Genomic DNA, 18,390 nt, shown 5'->3' on the forward strand with positions numbered 1-18,390 from the left:
CGGGCAGAGGCAGAGGAAGATGGAGAAAATCTTAAGCAGCTCCACACCCAGCACAAAGCTTGTGTCTGTCTAATACAAAGCTCTATCTCATGACCCTGAGATCATGACCTGAGCCAACATTAAGAGTTGGACACTTAACCAACTGAGGCACCCTGGCACTTCACAAACTGATATAATTTTAATAAATTTTCATTCCTGAGGATATTTTCCCAAATAAAAGAGAATTTGTCCAGAACATCCTGAAAGAAAAAGAGTTTCACCTATGCATAAACATGTACATTTTAAAATGTGCAAATTTTTAACTATGTAAATTATAGTCCTTTAGTTATCTAATTAATACAACTAATAATAATAAAATTATTGCTTTAACATAAACCTAATATTTGATTATTCCATCATCATGGACGGTACTGTTGAAAATTACATCATTTTTCCTGTAATGGAATTTTCCAAAAGATTTCTAAAATTAGAAAAATAAAAAAAGAAGCATAAATCTAGGTATCAGGAATAAATAATATGTACTCGATGATATCAATTTCCTCTGGGTAAATTTGATAGTATTGTTGCCATGCTGCTAATTTTGTATGCAGATTCCTATTTTTCTTTTCAGATATTTAACCCATCTGTTTACAATCTATGCCAGTCTGAAATACATGGAGAGCCAGAGGAATGTCTCAGAATTCATTCTCTTGGGACTTTCATATGACCAGAACATGCAAATATTTTGCTTTGTGCTCTTCTTATTCTGTTATGTTGTCCTGTTGGCAGGAAACCTTCTGATCCTTGTCTCCATTCAATGCAGTCCTCTTTTGCACCAACCCATGTACTACTTCCTCAGCCACTTATCCTCTATGGACATCTGCTACACCTCTACCATTGCACCTAAATTTATTGCTGACCTGCTAATGGAAAGAAAAACCATCTCCTATGGTAGTTGCATGTTACAGGTCTTTATAATGCACTTCTTTGGAATGATTGAAGTTTTAATCCTTACAGTCATGGCCTTTGATCGCTACACTGCCATCTGCAAACCTCTCCACTACCTGCTTATCATGAACAGGACAAGGTGCCATCTCCTAGTCTTGGCTTCGTGGGCTGGTGGGGCTGTCCACTCCTTTCCTCAATTTCTTATGGTAATTAGGTTGCCCTTCTGTGGTCCTAATGAGATTGATCACTACTTTTGTGATATTTTTCCTTTGCTAAAGGTGGCCTGTACCGATACCTACATCACTGGTGTCCTTATGGTTGTCAATTCAGGACTGGTTACCTTCGTGACATTTGCGATTTTGTTTTTTTCTTATATTATTATATTATTCAGTTTAAGGCATCACTCAGCTGAAGGAAGATGCAAAGCCCTCTCTACCTGTGGGTCTCATATCACTGTGATAGCTTTATTTTTTGGGCCTTCAATCTTTGCCTACCTTCGACCTCCAACCACTTTCTCTGAAGATAAAATATTTGCTCTGTTTTACACCATCATTGCTCCTATGTTCAATCCTTTAATCTATACGCTGAGAAATACAGAGATGAAACAGGCCATGAGAAAAACGTGGTGTCAAACATCAGGGCTCAACATCTTTTTAACTAAACAAAGGGCCAGCTAGACGTGCACAGGAGAGAGAGGAAACCATCACAAAGTTTACTTGTTCAACTGGTATCATGTTTATGAGTGACGGAACTTAGGACTTAAGAGTTTAATAATAACTATTATTAATAATAACTTAATACTAACTAGACAGAAATATTAATTTAATCATACAAAAATAAGATTAAAACATAGTTAATTTTTTAGGCTTTGAGACAGTAAGAACAAGTGTACAGGCACAAAATCAGTTATATGTACAGTTAAGACAATGTTATATAAGTTGTGAACTGTGATGGAAAAAGAAAATTTTAATAATTTTGTATTAGAAAATTCAGGTTTGGTGGCTAGACCACATGAGAAAACATTCTGTATAGCAAAGGAGTTGTTAAAGTCCATGATTTTGGAGGCACCTGGGTGGCTCAATGAGTTAAAGCCTCTGCGTTCAGTTCAGGTCATGATCCCAGGGTTCTGGGATTGAGCCCCACATTGGGCTCTCTGCTCAGCAGGGAGCCTGCTTCCCCATCTCTCTCTCTCTGCCTGCCTCTCTGCCTACTTGTGATCTCTGTCAAATAAATAAAATCTTAAAAAAAAAAAAAACCACACAATTTTAAGACCAAGTTTTGTTCATGATAGCATCTTCACCTAAATGAACTCAACTTGTATTTAGAAATTAATCACAGATCAATAAGTTCGCATAATCAAATCTGATTTAAAGTGATTCTCTGACTTTATCTCTGTCTTCATATTGTAAATAAAAATAAATTAGTGAAGATAAAGTCAGTTACTCAAAGTATTTAAAATATACTCACTGCTCTTCTACATATTGATCCATTTTTAAAAAATCCATAAAGGAACTGAATCATGAAATGCCAGAAATTAGTAGGCAAGTCACTATTTATCAGATCCAGAGTCTTTCTTATGTACACAAGTAAAACATAAACTAAAGACAAATAAGAGCTCAAACTTCAATCAAAACACCCTGTGACACACAAATCGCGGAAATGAATGGAAACGGCAGATCATCCGGGCGCCTGGGTGGCTAAGTAGGTTAAGCCTCTGCCTTTGGCTCAGGTCATGATCTCAGGGTCTTGGGATCAAGCCCCACATCAGTCTCTTGACTCAGTGGGGATCCTGCTTCCACGCCCCCCCCCCCACTTGTGATCTCTATCTGTCAAATAAGTAAATTTTAAAAAAAGGAAAAAGAAAAAGAAATAAAGAAATGGCAAATCATCTTAGTAAGTAACATGAAGAGGAGATGCATGAAAAATAATTCCTAGAAGAATCTGAAAAAATTTAATCCAATCTCAGCTTCATGTTTTGGTTCCCATTTGCCTGGACATTTCTCTCTGCCCAAACACTTGTGTTTTCTCAGCAGAATGATTGGATTGCTTCCAGAGTTTGATTGATTTTGGTATTCCTGCCCCAGTGCAAAGGCAAAATCCAAGAACACACATAGAGGCAGTAGTGTCTGTCTGGGGATACCAGAATCCTCTTTGGATATTTCACCTCTGAGAACTTTATATATATATATAACTAATATTTTTTTTTCTCTTTCTTTTCTTTTCTTTTCTTTTTTTTTAAAGCCATGAAAACCTCTGAAATACTAGGGGAAAGATTATGTCCATTTCACAGAATTTCCTCTGACTGGTTATTTATTCATAGTTCTGTTTGCTCTGGTTAAATGTAACTATATTTCCAAAAAGTATTTGGATTATTTTTAAGTGTAAAGATCTAACATGTATATGTATACCTTTGTGTGTGTGTGTGATTGAATCTGTGTGTGTGGGGGGGGATCTTGAGGGTCTCAAGGATAAGGAATAAGCACTGCAAAGAATGTTATGCAACAAAACCAAAAACCTTTTATCATTTATTTTGTCTCATGATCCACAATATTTTGAGAGAAAAGTTATAAACATATGATATAATAAGCCCACAAAAAATGTTCTGAACTAAGATTATTTATCTACTTGCCAGATGTTCTTTCTAGGCTTCATTTTCCAGCCTACTGTATATATTTTTTTTAATTTTTTAATTTTTATTTTTTTTAATTTTTTATTTTTTATAAACATATATTTTTATCCCCAGGGGTACAGGTCTGTGAATCACCAGGTTTACACACTTCACAGCACTCACCAAATCACATACCCTCCCCAATGTCCATAATCCCACCCCCTTCTCCCAAACCCCCTCCCCCCAGCAACCCTCTGTTTTGTGAAGTTTTTGTTTGTTTGTTTGTTTGTTTGTTTTTTATTCATTTGAGAGAGATGGAAAGAGAACACAAGCAGGAGGAAAGTTAAAGGGAGAAAGGGAAGCAGGCTGCCTGCTGAGCATGGTGCCTGACTTGGGGCTTGATCCCAGGACCCGAAGACAATGACCTGAGCCTAAGGCATACACTCCCAATCAAGCTATGTGGTGCCCCACAATGTCTTCTATCTTCAAAAATATCTGTCAGTTAAATACATAGAAGTATTTCATAGGATGTTTTGCTCTGTATGTGAGCATAGAATATTTCAGAAATATTTAAGGTTGCAAATGTGTAGTTTAAGAAATCCTAACCATTTCTACTGGGATTTATTCCTAATTTAAAAATATATCATTTGGTGAGTGCTGTGAAGTGTGTAAACCTGGTGATTCACAGACCTGGGGATAAAAATATATGTATATAAAAAATATATGTTTATAAAAAATAAAAAAAAAATAAAAAAAAAAAAAAAAAAAAAAATATATCATCACAAAAGGAAAAAAGATGGCGGGGAAGTAGGAGGAGGCACTGTTTCAACCTGTACGCTAAAGTGAGCTGATTACCTACCAAAGAACTCAGATCACCCATGAAATCAACCTGAGATTAGAATTATACACTTCTGCATCTCTACAGGGGCAGAAGATTCCAGTGGGCAGGAAAAGCAGAGTGGGAGCACCGTACTGATATCAGAAGATAAAAAAAGGGAGAGGGAGCCACCAGAAGTGACCCATTGGATAGTAATATCCCAAAACGAAAGTGCCCTTTGTTTGGGGACCAACATTAACTTGGAGTCTGGTTGAAAGCACTCAAAAAGAGCAACGAATTGTGGGGGGAAATTGTGGGAATCGGGGCGGTTATGGACAGGGACTTAAGTCCCCTGACCCAGGACAGCCACCGCTGGTGCTGAGCCAGAGAGAGTGAGGCGAAGAATCTACATCTTAGTCCCTGAGCGGCCAGTGCCCCTGAGAGTGTCTGGGTGGCTGCTGCTGTGAGGGTGAGGGAGCTTTGCCAGCTTGCACAACTACAGCCTTTTGCACTCTCCGTGCACACCATGCCACTAGAGTCTGAGTCGCGTCCAACACCCTCCTGTGAGAGAGGTGGATGCAGGCACCAGCCAGGGGCTCAATTTCAGGACCCTGGGATCATGACATGGCTTAAGGCAGAGGCCTAACCCACTTAGCCACCCAGGTGCCCCTTATATTTCCATTCTTATAACATGAAACCCTTGTCAAAGTTGTCATACCAATAAACACAGAAGTGGAGATATTTTAGAAATAGCTTAAGTCTTAAATAATAACAAATACGCATGTGTTTTCCTATTAGTCCTAGATTCTGACATGGGGTAATTCTATAATCTACGTCTTCAAATCTTCAGGCAGGATTTTGTGCAACAAAAATGAGAACATCTGGTATCCAAAAAGTTCTTGTCACAAGAAGATAATTTTCAATTATGTGCAGTGATGGATATTAGCTACACTTACTGCAGTGACTATTCTCAATACATTATGTTAAAGAAACTAATATATCATACATCATTTATATCTCAATTCAAAAAGACGATGTTCTCAACTTATTAAACATGAAAGCCACAGTAAGAAGTCTGAAGTCATTTCTGTGAAAGCTGTTGATTTTATAGAATGCTAAAGTCTCACTAACTTGGAATGTATGTCTAGATTTGTGGCAAAAATGTCATTAACCTGGGTCAATATTATGTGCAAATAATTTTGATCATTAATAGTGTTTTGAAAGAGAAATTTAGAATATTAAGACAGCATGATAATGAAAACAAATGATATCCACTAATTAAAGAGCCCTTTAAAATGAATTTGTTGTGTAAATATCTGAACTTCTACTTCATTTTCAGAGATAGCTTTCTTTGATCCAGCTAGGTTATGAAACAGGTAGAACACGCCTGGGAGAAAAGGTTTACTCTCACAACAGTTTTGCTTCTTTGTGTATAACTGCTGAGACAATCTGCCCACTCCCTCTCTGCTCTAACAGCTCTGGTGAGTTTCACTGTCCTCATTATATTTTTCTGCTCTTTATACTTGTTTGTACAGTGCCCCCAGACTGACTGCAGCTCTTGCATTTTACTTACGTATTCTAAAATACTTTCAATGCTTTTACCATCTTCCTTTAAATAAAATCTTGCTATCTAACATCTCTATAAGGACATTTGCTGTGTTTCTTAAGCAACCATTCTTTGAATCCTATCAAGCATGCAAAAAAGGCCTTCCCACATTTTTTCCCCCTTTGGAAAATCTTTTTCAGATGTCTCTTTCCTTCCACTTACAAGCTTTGATATATCTGCCCATGACATAGTATATAGTTTTAATCAATAAACTTTATTTTTTTTATAAAAAATATATGTTTATAAAAAATAAAAAATTTAAAAAAAAAAAAAAAAAAAAGAAAGAAAGCCAAAACAGGATTACTGAAAAGCAAAAAAAAAAAAAAAAAAAACTTTATTTTTTTAAGAAGCTTTAGGTTCACAGCAAAACTGAGCAGACAGTACAAAGATTTCTCATAATACCCCTGTCCCCACACACAGACAGCCTCTCCCACCAGAGTGATACATCCATTTCCATCAAAGGAAACTACACTAACATGTAATTATCTCCCCAAATATTCTTTTCATTAGGTTCACACTTGATGTAGTACATTTTATGGGTTTTGATATGCATAAGGACATGTATCTGTACTAACATACAGATGTGCTTCCTGCTCTAAAAATCCTCTGAACTCTGTCTGTTCATTCTACCCTCCACACTGGTCTTTGGCAAACACTGATATTGACCATGTCTCCATTGTTTTGCCTTTTCCAGGATTCATATTGTTGCAATCACATAATAGGTAGCCTTTTCAGATTGGCTTCTTACACTTAGTCATACACATTGAAGTTTCCTATGTATCATGTCATGCTTGATAGTTCATTTGGTTTTAGCTCTGAATAACACTGATTGACCAGAAAATCACAATTTATTTGTCTGTTCACCAATGGAGAGAACTCTTGGTTGTTTCTGACATTTGACAGTTATAAATAAAACAGCTATAAACATCCATATGCAATCAAAATATGCTTGGAAAATGACATATGGCTTGCTTTTAGTGTTAGACCATGTCTTAATCTGTCTTTTGCTGGGCTTTTGTTCCCACGTACTTATCAATTATTACTTTATCAATTTTATTTTTAAGTCCCTTAAGATTTGTGGAAAATGTTTCATATTCTGTTAAATAGGTGCAAAAACAAGCAATTATGATTTTAGCATCCTCAATTCTTGGTTCTTAGTCTCTCTTGACTCTTAGTCTCTCTACTTCTAATATGAATTCAGGAGAATTAATCACCAGGACCCACTTTAAGAGAGGTTTGGAAGAAAAAAAAAAAAGAAAGAAAAAATTAAGTTGGTTCTATACAGATTTTTTATTGCACAGCTGATTTCTGAATGCCACTACTGGAACTACAAGTGAAAGTTTTATCATAAAGATGCTCATGATGATTGGTGTTATATGCAAGTGAGGAATTGTTGAACACTAATGAAAAACTAATTATTGCCCTGTATGTTGGCTAACGGAACATGATGATAAAAAATAAGTAAGAAAAATAAAGTCAAGATTTAATTTGAGATTTAAACTTCATCACTAGTGCAGAATGTGTATCACTATGTGGACTTGCATATAAGTACAGGATGTTTAATAGAATTATCATTAATTTTTTTTTGCCTTGATAATTCACTGATCAGATAGTGTTGCCTTGTCTGCTATGGACCAGAGAGATTTGGTTTATTGGTTTGTTTGTTTGCTTCCTGCAAATGACCTATCCATACCACTGAATACTCCATAAAATTAAGTTTTCAGTTAATTCTGGTATGGGGGAGTTAGGATTCATTTAGCTATTGCGCTAAGTTTCTTTCTAGTACCATTTTCTTCCATGCATTCCATTCATAACAGTGATGGAATATAAAGACCTTGAAATATTTCTTACCTCTCTTACTCACATGAAGTCCGTTTTTATATAAATGTGTTTAGTTATACATTTCTTCACTATTCTTAATATTTGAAAATAATGTTTGACACCAAACTTTTCTCATGGCACTCTTCATCTCTGTATTTACCAGCATATAGATTAAGGGATTGAACATCAGAGCAACGATGGTATAAAACAGAGCAAATATTTTGTCCTCAGGGAAAGTGGTTGGAGGCCGAAGGTAGACAAAGATTGAAGGCCCAAAAAATAAGCTGACCACAGTGATATGAGACCCACAGGTAGTGAGGGCTTTGCGTCTTCCCTCAGCTGAATGATGTCTTAGACTAAATAAAATAATGACATAAGAAAACAAACAAGACAACAAAGGTAACTAAGGTGACCATACCTGAATTGGCAACCACAAGGACCCCAGTGATGTAGGTATCAATGCAGGCAACTTTCAGCAGAGGGAAGATATCACAAAAGTAGTGATCGATTTCATTAGGACCACAAAAGGGCAACTGGAATGCCATCAATAATTGAGGAAAAGAATGGAGAGCCCCACCAGCCCACGCAGCCAAGACTAGGAGATGGCACCTTGTCCTGTCCATGATAATCACATAGTGGAGAGGTTTGCAGATCGCAACATAGCGATCAAAGGCCATGACTGTGAGGATAAAGACCTCAATACTCCCAAAGAAGTGCACAGCAAAAACCTGGAACATGCAACTACCATAAGAGATGGTTTTTGTTCCCCTTAGTAAGTCACCAATGAATTTGGGTGTGACGGTAGAGGTGTAGCAGATGTCCATAGAGGATAAGTGGCTGAGGAAGTAGTACATGGGTTGGTGAAAAAGAGGGTTGCATCGAGTGGAGACAAGGATCAGAAGGTTTCCTGCCAACAGGGCAACATAACAGAATAAGATCACACAGCAAAATATTTGCATGTTCTGGTCATACGAAAGTCCTAAAAGTATGAATTCTGATATATTTCTCTGCTTCTCTATACACTTGAGTTTGCTCTATGTTACGCACAAATGAGTTATGTATCTAAAGAAAATAAACAGAAATCTGGTAAAAACTTAACAGTATGAACACAATGATATAAAATTCACGAAAAGTAAATTGTCATGAATATCACATTAATATCATCATTCTGGATTTCTTTCATCAAGCTGTTTTATTTTATTGTTTTAATTCTATAGAAGTATTGAGGAATAATTTCATAATGGGAATAATGGGAAATATGCTTGTTGGTTCCTCATTTACTGATAATGATTTCTAAATATTTAAATGATGTTTTGGAAATTAAAAACCATTCATTATTATGAATTATATTATTTAGATAAAAAAAACAGGATTTTAAAAAATTGTCCCAAGTCAAAAAATTTTTTGCTGCCTATATCTTAAGTCTTGTGGCTAATACATGAGGTCAGCATTCCTATTTTCAACATTTTCTGATCAAATTCTGTGGATTATCTGGCAGTATCCTTGGGAAATGGAAATGTATAAGCTTGAAAAGCTAAATGCTAATTTGTATATAGCACCCTCTTCTTTTGCTATGTGACCAAAGATTGTGAATGGATCATGCTAAACCCATGACTTCATGTTATATAAAAAAGTGAAGAATGGTCTAAAAGTATATGGAAAATAATGATGAGCTACAGAGTATTCAGCAGTTAATCTTAGGTAAAGACTATTGAAAAGCTTTAGAGAGGTTGAGTTCATTGACCTATTCCTACTCATTGCAAGTGATGCTGACGCTTTGTTAATAAGGTAGAAATAACGTTAATTTTCAGATACAGTTATTGACCCAAAACAATTTGGTTTAAAAGAATTCTTATGCAAGAAAACTACAAACAATTTAAAAGCAGAATTCACTTGACTAATCCAAAGCTTTGATTTTAAAAAGAGGAAACTCAGATCAAGAGATCTAAGGATTTTTTTTTCAAGATGAGGTATTATACACTGTGAATTATGGGACACAGAAATCCTGATTTCCCCCTCAATTTTGAATGAATTTTATGGGAGAGAGCTGAGAGGGATGATGATGAGTGTCATGAAGAAAACATGAAAAGTTTATTCTGAGCCCTCCTCTGAGTAGAAAAGTACATGCAAGATAAGATGATGGATGGACACCCATTCTGTCTTCCTGAATATTTATGGAAATAAAGATATATGGACTATTTAACATTAATGTTGTCTGGAATTTTCTCATCCTAAAACATTTTAAATATTTTTCCTTCAGTTTTACCAACATGTAAATAGATTAAATCAAGATTCTTCCTTGTTTCTAGACCATCATTGACATTGAATCCACAATAGTGCTACTTATCCATCTCACCCTGTAACCTGAGGGGTCATTACACATGATCGCTGCAGAGAGCAGATGTAAACTGGAAAAAGAGGAGAATTCCTGTCATAGAAATAACATTTTGATGGGCAAGATAGTATGGGCTCCTCTTAGGTAGAAACTGAAGTCGCAGTTGACACATAAAAAACATCAGGCAACCACTGACCCAGTGGTTAGAAGAGCACAACACAGAAAGAGGGAGAAATATTGAGGCATCTTAAGGAAACAAACCAGTGACGTCCTTGAGTGAATTCCTTCATCTCTCTAAACTTCATTTTACTCCTTTTGCAATGAAGAGATCGTTACAAAATTCAGAATTTTTAAGAGGAATACATGAGGTAATAGGAAATAGCCAGAGATGTGTGTGGTTCAAAGCAGTCATTTTTCTTTTATAGTCTTTCCTTTCTGAGTTATTCCTTTAGGACCACAGACTGTCATGCATGCACACACCCACAATCAATGGGGGAATAAAGGAAATAAGAAAGAACTTTATAACAGGGATTTAGCAAATGTGATCATGGGAAATTCCAATTTAAAATCTGTTACTGAAACTCTTTTAATGTCGTCAATAATTGGTTATCTTAGCATGTTTTTTAACACTGATCACTAGTCTAATATTTTTTTCTCTCAAAAGGCACTCAAATGATTACTTGTTTTTGGCATTACTAAATAGAATTATGTGCATCTTTTGGATTATGCTGTTCATAAAAGAGTAAAAGCTTTATATATAATTATATATATTATATATAATATATCTTTATATATAATTATCTTTATATATAATTCAAACACTTGGAAGCTAAAGACTATCCTGCTAAAGAATGTTTGTGGAGCATAATCAATAACACAGAGGACATGGGGAGATGGAGAGAAGAAGGGAGTTGAGGGAAATTGGAGGGGGAGATGAACCATGAGAGACTATGGAAAAACAATCCAAGGGTATTGAAGGGGCAGGGGTTGAAAGTTGGTTGAACCCGGTGGTGGGTATTATGGAGAGCACGTACTGCATGGAGCAGTGGGTGTGGTGCATAAGCAATGAGTGCTGGTACACTGAAAAGAAATTTTTAAAAAATTTTTAAAAAAAGAATGTTTGGATCCACCAGGAAATCAAAGAAGAACTTAAACAATTATGAAAACCAATGACAATGAACACACTTCGGTCCAAAACCTATGGAATATGACAAAGGTGTTCTTAGGAGGAAATACATAGCCATCCAAGCCTCATTCAAAAAAATGGAAAAATCTAGAATACACCAGCTCTCTTCTCACCTTAAGCAACTGGAAAATCAACAATGAATTAAGCCAACCCCACAAACAGGAAGGGAAATAATCAAGATTAGATCAGAGGTCAATGAGATAGAAACTAGACATATAGTAGAACACATCAATGAAACGAAGCTGGTTTTTTTGAAAGAATCAAGATCGATAAACCACTGGCTAAACAAAAGAGAGAGGACCCAAATTAATAAAATTATGAATGAAAAGGGAGAGATTATGACTAACACGAAGGAAATAGAAACAATCATCAGAAATTATTATCTATAGTTATATGCCAATAAGTTAAGCAACCTAGAAGAAATGAATGCATTCCTGGAAAACTATAAACTTCCAAAACTGAAATAGGGAGAAACTGATAACCTGAATAGACCAATATCTAGTAACAAGATTGAAGCAGTGATCAAAAATATCCCAAAAAATAAGAGCCCATGACCTAGAAGCTCTTACATGTAAATAGAATTTTCTATCACAATTTCAAACTTCAGTGTAACAAAATCATCATGCATCAGAAAGTAAAAAACACTTAGTGTAACAGAATGCAGGATCCTCAGGTGAAACTAGTCTATTTTAGGATGGCAGATGTTCTGAAATAGAAGAAAGTCTTCATTTTTGTACATATTCAAGCTTAAACTACCCTGTTTCAAAATAATTATACGGAAGACTATCTGTATTTAAGATCTGCGGTCACAGTGAAATTCAGTGCCAACTTAAATATGGTTTATCTACCTCTACTATATTTCCCCAAAAGGGAATTGTGTTTATAAATAATGTGCCATTAAGTCTAAAGTATGGTAAAACACTTCTGTAGTAATTAAATTGTCATATGCTGCAAAAGAAGTTATAAGCTTTAGAATGCAATTACATAGAATACATATAAAGAACACACAAGCAGCCTAGCACATGTGTGGTGGGACCCTTCCCAAACCAAGGTGACAAGGGTAATTCACTAACCATAAGGTCTGAGTGGCTTTCTGGTTAGTTTGGGGCTGCATCAGGAAGCATTCTCTCTGCACATACTCACTCTGCCAGTTTGTGTCTAGTACCAAAATCTGGAGTCAAATGCAGAGAGTTACAGTCCCGGAATTCAAACACATCCAGATGAATTCTCTGCAAATATGTTGACAATCTCAACACGTCCTAAACCTTCTTCAGGTTATAGGGTTAGTGGCCTTCCAATATTCACTAAGTCTTAGTGATGCAAAAAGTCGATCTTCATCCCTCAGGGAAGTAGCCTAGGAATTTGAAAGTGAATTAAACTGCTTAATAATAGTTCAGAAGAAAAAGTAAGAAAAGCGATTTTATATTCCTACAAATGCTTACACAGTTTTGAGTTCCTAGGAAAGATCCATTTATTTTATGCCTATCATTGAACACAATTTGACTCAGAGGAACAGAATAAACTTAATTGGTAATGATAGGAATTAATAGGTCTGTGAAATCTTTCTGTAATTATATTCCCAAAGGCATTTCTAGACAGATCATGGTCCAAGTGTTGCAAATCCACCATCAACAGTAATGTGCTTGATGATCTTGGGTATAAACTTTCTACATTTGCCTATCTGAAAAAAAAAAAAAAGTCTCTTTTCCCCTAAAGGTGAAAAGGCTATAGTGTGACTGCCATGTGCTCTTCCAGGTTTGGAATAGGAAGGAAATTGTAGCCTATAGTAGTATCAGGTTTGGGTTCAGGAACTCTAAGATGAAGTAGTAGAGGGAACACAAAAGATGGCCAGGTAGAGTTCTTTTTTTTTCTTTTTTTCTTCCTTTCTTTCTTTTTTTTTTTTTTTTTTAATTCAAGATCTTTGGTGTGCATCTTCGGTAGATAAATAAAATCAATGACTTGTGATATCATAATTGGAATGACCTTATTATTGATAAATGGGCTGTTGGAAAATGGGAGACAAGAAAAGAAAGGAATAAAAAACTCTCTCTCATTATGTGGGAGAGAGGAAAAGCAAAAATTATATGGGAAAATCAGAAGAAGGAAGCAAAGTATAGCAAAGCCTTTTTAATTTTTTTTTAATTTTTATCTTTTTTAAAATTTTTTTATTTATTTTCAGCATAACAGTATTCATTATTTTTGGACCACACCCAGTGCTCCATGCAATCTGTGCCCTCTATAATACCCACCACCTGGTACCCCTACCTCCTAACCCCTGCCCCTTCAAAACCCTCAGATTGTTTTTCAGAGTCTATAGTCTCTCATTGTTCACCTCCCCTTCCAATTTCCCCCAACTCCCTTCTCCTCTCTATCTCCCCATGTCCTCCATGCTATTTGTTATGCTCCACAAATAAGTGAAACCATATGATAATTGACTCTCTCTGCTTGACTTATTTCACTCAGCATAATCTCTTCCAGTCCTGTCCATGTTACCACAAAAGTTGGGTGTTCATCCTTTCTGATGGAGGCATCATACTCCATAGTGCATATGGACCACATCTTCCTTATCCATTTGTCCGTTGAAGGGCATCTTGGTTCTTTCCACAGTTTGGTGACTGTAGCCATTGCTGCTATAAACCTTAGGGCACAGATGGCCCTTCCTTTCCCTACAGCTGTATCTTTGGGGTAAATACCCAGTAGTGCAATGGCAGGGTCATAAGGAAGGTCTATTTTTAACTTCTTGAGGAATCTCCACACTGTTCTCCAAAGAGGCTGCACCAACTTGCATTCCCACCAACAGTGTAAGAGGGTTCCCCTTTCTCCACATCCCCTCCAACACATGTTGTTTCCTGTCTTGCTAATTTTGGCCATTCTAACTGGTGTAAGGTGATATCTCAATGTGGTTTTAATTTGAATCTCCCTGAGGGCTAGTGATGATGAACATTTTTTCATGTGTCTGATAGCCATTTGTATTATTTTTTATCTTTTACATTTAAAAAAACAATTGATTCAAGAACTTAAAAATGTAATTCCACTATTTGATTACTTAGAAGCAATTACTATGTGTATCGTACAATGTGTCTGGTCAACATTTAGTGTTTATCAGAGAGGATGGTATATATTCTGCTTTTATTTGTGTCTCCATAATAAAACTGACAATGTAATGAAAGACATATTGTTGTTTACAGTGGTTTACCCTCACACAGTACTTTCCAGTCTTCCTTTAAAATTTAAATTCAATTAGCATGGTATAGTACATCATTAGTTCTTGATGTAATGTTCAATGATTCATTAGTTGAATATAACACCAGGTGCTCACCTCATCATGTGCCTTCTTAACATGTTTCCCATCTTGTTTGTTACCTGCTCACTGACTATTCACAGGTGATTTAGACTCAGCCTCATCTGCTTGATGATACAAGTGGTACAAGACCCACAGGTGAAGAGGGCTTTGTGTCTTCACTCAGCTGAGTGATGTCATAGACTAAATATAATGACATAAGAAACAAACAAGACAACAAAGTTAATAAGGTGACCATACCTGAATTGGCAACCACAAGGACAATAGTTATGTAAGTATCAGTGCATGCAACTCTCAGAAAAGGGAAGATATCACAAAAGTAGTGATCAATTTCATTAGGACCACAAAACAGCAATTGAATTGCCATCAATAATTGAGGAAAAGAATGGAGAGGCCCACCAGCCCAACCAGCCAAGACTAGGAGATGGCACCTTGTCCTGTCCATGATAATCACATAGTGGAGAGGCAATGTAGCAATCAAATGCCATGACTATGAGAATAAAGACCTCGGTACTCCCAAAGAAATGCATGGCAAATAGTTGTGACATGTAATTACCATAGGAGATGGATTTTGTCTTTCCTAGTAGGTCACCAATGAATTTGGGTGTGACAGTGGAGGTATAGCAGATGTCCATAGAGGATAAGTGGCTGTGGAAGTAGTACATGGCTTGGTGAAAAAGAGGACTCCATCAAATGGAGACAAGGATCAATTTTCCTGCCAACAGTTCAATGTAACAGAAGAAGAAGAGGGGATGTAATAGTGATCAGTATTGAATTGTATCAATGTAATGGAAAGTTAGCAAAACTTGAAGAGAGAAATACACCTATGAAATCAACATACTTATGGATTAAAATTTAATTTATATATATAAGCTTATTTTAGTTAAAATTTAATTTATATATATAATATATATTATATATATTATATATATAACATATATATAATATATATTATTATATAATATTATAATATATAATATATATAATTTATATAATTTATATATAATTATATATATAATTTATATATAGATATATATAGATATAAATGTGTATATATATACATATGTGTGTGTGTGTATAGCGAGAGTGAGAGAAGTTTTTTAAATTTGAAAGTCATGTTTGTTTAGAATATGTTGGTTGGATTTTTACTTACCAGGTGATCTCATTAGATAAATTTCATTATCTCTGAGTAAAAGGCGGTATCTGGTGTTTTCAATAGAGTCAAAATAAATGCTTAATTTTGTTACAGAAGATTAATGAATTTCACCATGAAAGCAGCCCATGTAAGTCCTGGTTCTGGGACTTTCCTATTTCCTTTATAAAGAAAAGCTTTCTCTCTTGGTTTTTGAAAATAAAAGGAAATAAAATCATCATTAGCATTTATGGTGAAATGTAAGGGCTTACTTAATCAGAGGGAGCCAGTTTGTTGTTTATGAAGAAAAATTAGATTGACTCTGCCCCTCCCAGAGGAACTTACTTGCAAAGCCCAGATACAAGGGTGGGTCAGGCCAGGTAGAAATGGCCAATCAGTGGGCTATGCCATTATCTACTAGGAAGAATTGTAATTCAATTGGCTGCCCGTGTGTGACCTAACATGACTATGCAGTTTTCTCTTTGTATTACAATCTCATTGGCCACCTGTGTATAGCTCGGCTAACCTCCTCTATAAAAGTTAGTCTGTGAGGCTGGGAAGGGTTGCCTCTTTGCAAGAGACGGCCCTGACCCATCAGTTTGATTCTCGATGCTTGGCGGGAAATTAAGCTTTGATTGACCTTCCCTTTCTATCAGTCTCTCTCCATTTATTACAGACCCTAACAGAAAAATGCTTTTGTTTGTTTTCTACCCAAAAGTTGTATATTCATTGGTTTTAGTGTTGGAAATATATACACGTGTTCTCTCTAATTTCCAGGCGTTATTTAAAGTACATTACCTGGGAGAATATATCCCCAAACCTCCCTCTCACTCTATGGGATGAGACATTCCCCAATAGAAAAGTTGGCCAATGTACAGCTAAACAAGGCGTAGTTCCTTTCCAGTCTTAAAAAAATAGCTATGCCATGGTTAATAACTTTATACTCTGAGGAGTTGGACACAAACTAAGAGTTCTCTTCTCTTCATTATTGATAGGGGGTAAATCATGTGCTTCCTGTTGAAACAGATTCTGAGGAACAGTACAGAACAAAGTCTCAGCAGAGGTTAAACTAGAAAATGCCAAAGACGCCTAAGGTCTGCTTTAGCACAGAATAAATGAATTGAACAGTGGGTGGCAAACTTCTGTGTGGGACTTCATACCCCAATGGCCCTACTTCTTCCTCCAGCCCCCACATTGGCAACCGGTTTCACAGACTTAACTCTGAGAGCTGGTGTAAATTTATACACTTCCTCCTACAAATACCACAATGAGGACTTTGTTCAAAAAAATGAAGAAAATGTTCCTCTAAAAGAAATAAGATGTGTTTGTAATTCAGGGAAACCAATTACAAAGAGATATACAGTGGTAAACATGATTAAAATAGCAAGAAAGGGGCACATAACTGAGGGAAACTTGAGTAGCACATGATAATACCATTGACCCTTGAATAGCATGGGCTTGAACTGTGAGTTGTGTTACATGTGGAATTTTCTCAGTAAATACAGTACAGTACTATATTTACTCTTCCTTATAAATTTTCTACTAACTAGTTTATTTTATTATAAAAATGCAGTATATAACACATATATCTTGCACAACATATAAAATATGTGTTAATCAACTGCTCATGATATTGGTAGGACTTCCAGTCAACAGTAGATGATTAGTAGTTAAGTTTGGGCCAGAGCTCAAAAAATTATACATGCTACTAATCCCCACATTGTTCAAGGATCACCTGCAGATTATAAAAGGTACAACTGAGAGACTTTATGACCTGAGTGAACAATATGAACAAAGACTTGAGGCAGACTGAGAATGTCTGAAAATGATGCATCAGTTACAATCAGGACCAGATAAGGACAGTATGCAGACTCATTTAGGAGAGAAGTGAGGAATTTGGTTGTTACTAGGGCAACCATAGTCTAAATAACATTGGAAACCATAGACCTGGTTATCCCTCTATGCAGGAAAAAAAAAAATTGTTATATGGAAAAACATATAAGTTAGTAATTTGAGAAAAAAAAAAAAACTCTTGTAATGTTTGGCTATAAAAATGTTGACCTTATGTTTGAAAGAACATTTTTTCCTATTTTCTACACAAAAAATTTACTGACTTTCCACAAACAACATTGATGGGCTGGGATTTACAATGACTGTGGAGCTTGAATGGTGTGTGGACAAGACACAGTTATAAGGATTGTGAAGCAACTGCCTTCTGTTGGTGGTGTCGGTAGGCTAACATAAAGGATGAGGTAGTTACTACTTGGTCTACACAACTTCAGGTAAACCATCAGAATGAGAGCTTTTCTGTTGCAGTTAGGTCTCCAGAAGCCCAAACACAGACCCTGATGAAAATAAGGTCATGGGTTTGATCATAGACATGGGAGTACTATAAAGGGAACAGAAAGCACAGCCTCTACGGTCTCTTATGTCAACAACAGAACCACAAAAAGAAAAAAAAAAATTGAAACAAATCTAAGATGATGTGTTTTGGGGTTGAATCTGAGAATTTTGAGAAAACAATTGCCGTGAAGCCTCTCCACAAACAGAATCCCCTCCTCCATATTTCTAGAGAACAGATTCTCATGGCCTGGGGATGATATAATAACATCACCTGAGTTATTTTCTTGCAAAACCATGCTTATATTCTTAAGGTC

At 36.0% G+C, this 18,390-nt stretch overlaps 1 protein-coding gene and 1 pseudogene across 1 annotated transcript; one reads left to right on the forward strand and one right to left on the reverse strand.

Moving 5' to 3' along the window:
• Positions 1-653: 653 nt before the first annotated feature.
• LOC131808904 (olfactory receptor 4P4-like) lies at positions 654-1,604 on the forward strand. Its single transcript, XM_059135212.1, has one exon. It carries the CDS (start codon positions 654-656, stop codon positions 1,602-1,604), a length of 951 nt encoding a protein of 316 aa, XP_058991195.1.
• A 6,245-nt stretch (positions 1,605-7,849) lies between these two features.
• On the reverse strand, positions 7,850-10,162 carry LOC131808946 (olfactory receptor 4P4-like; annotated as a pseudogene).
• Positions 10,163-18,390: the final 8,228 nt, after the last annotated feature.

Source organism: Mustela lutreola, chromosome 1 (assembly GCF_030435805.1).
Source record: "Mustela lutreola isolate mMusLut2 chromosome 1, mMusLut2.pri, whole genome shotgun sequence".
Classification (NCBI taxonomy): domain Eukaryota; kingdom Metazoa; phylum Chordata; class Mammalia; order Carnivora; family Mustelidae; genus Mustela; species Mustela lutreola.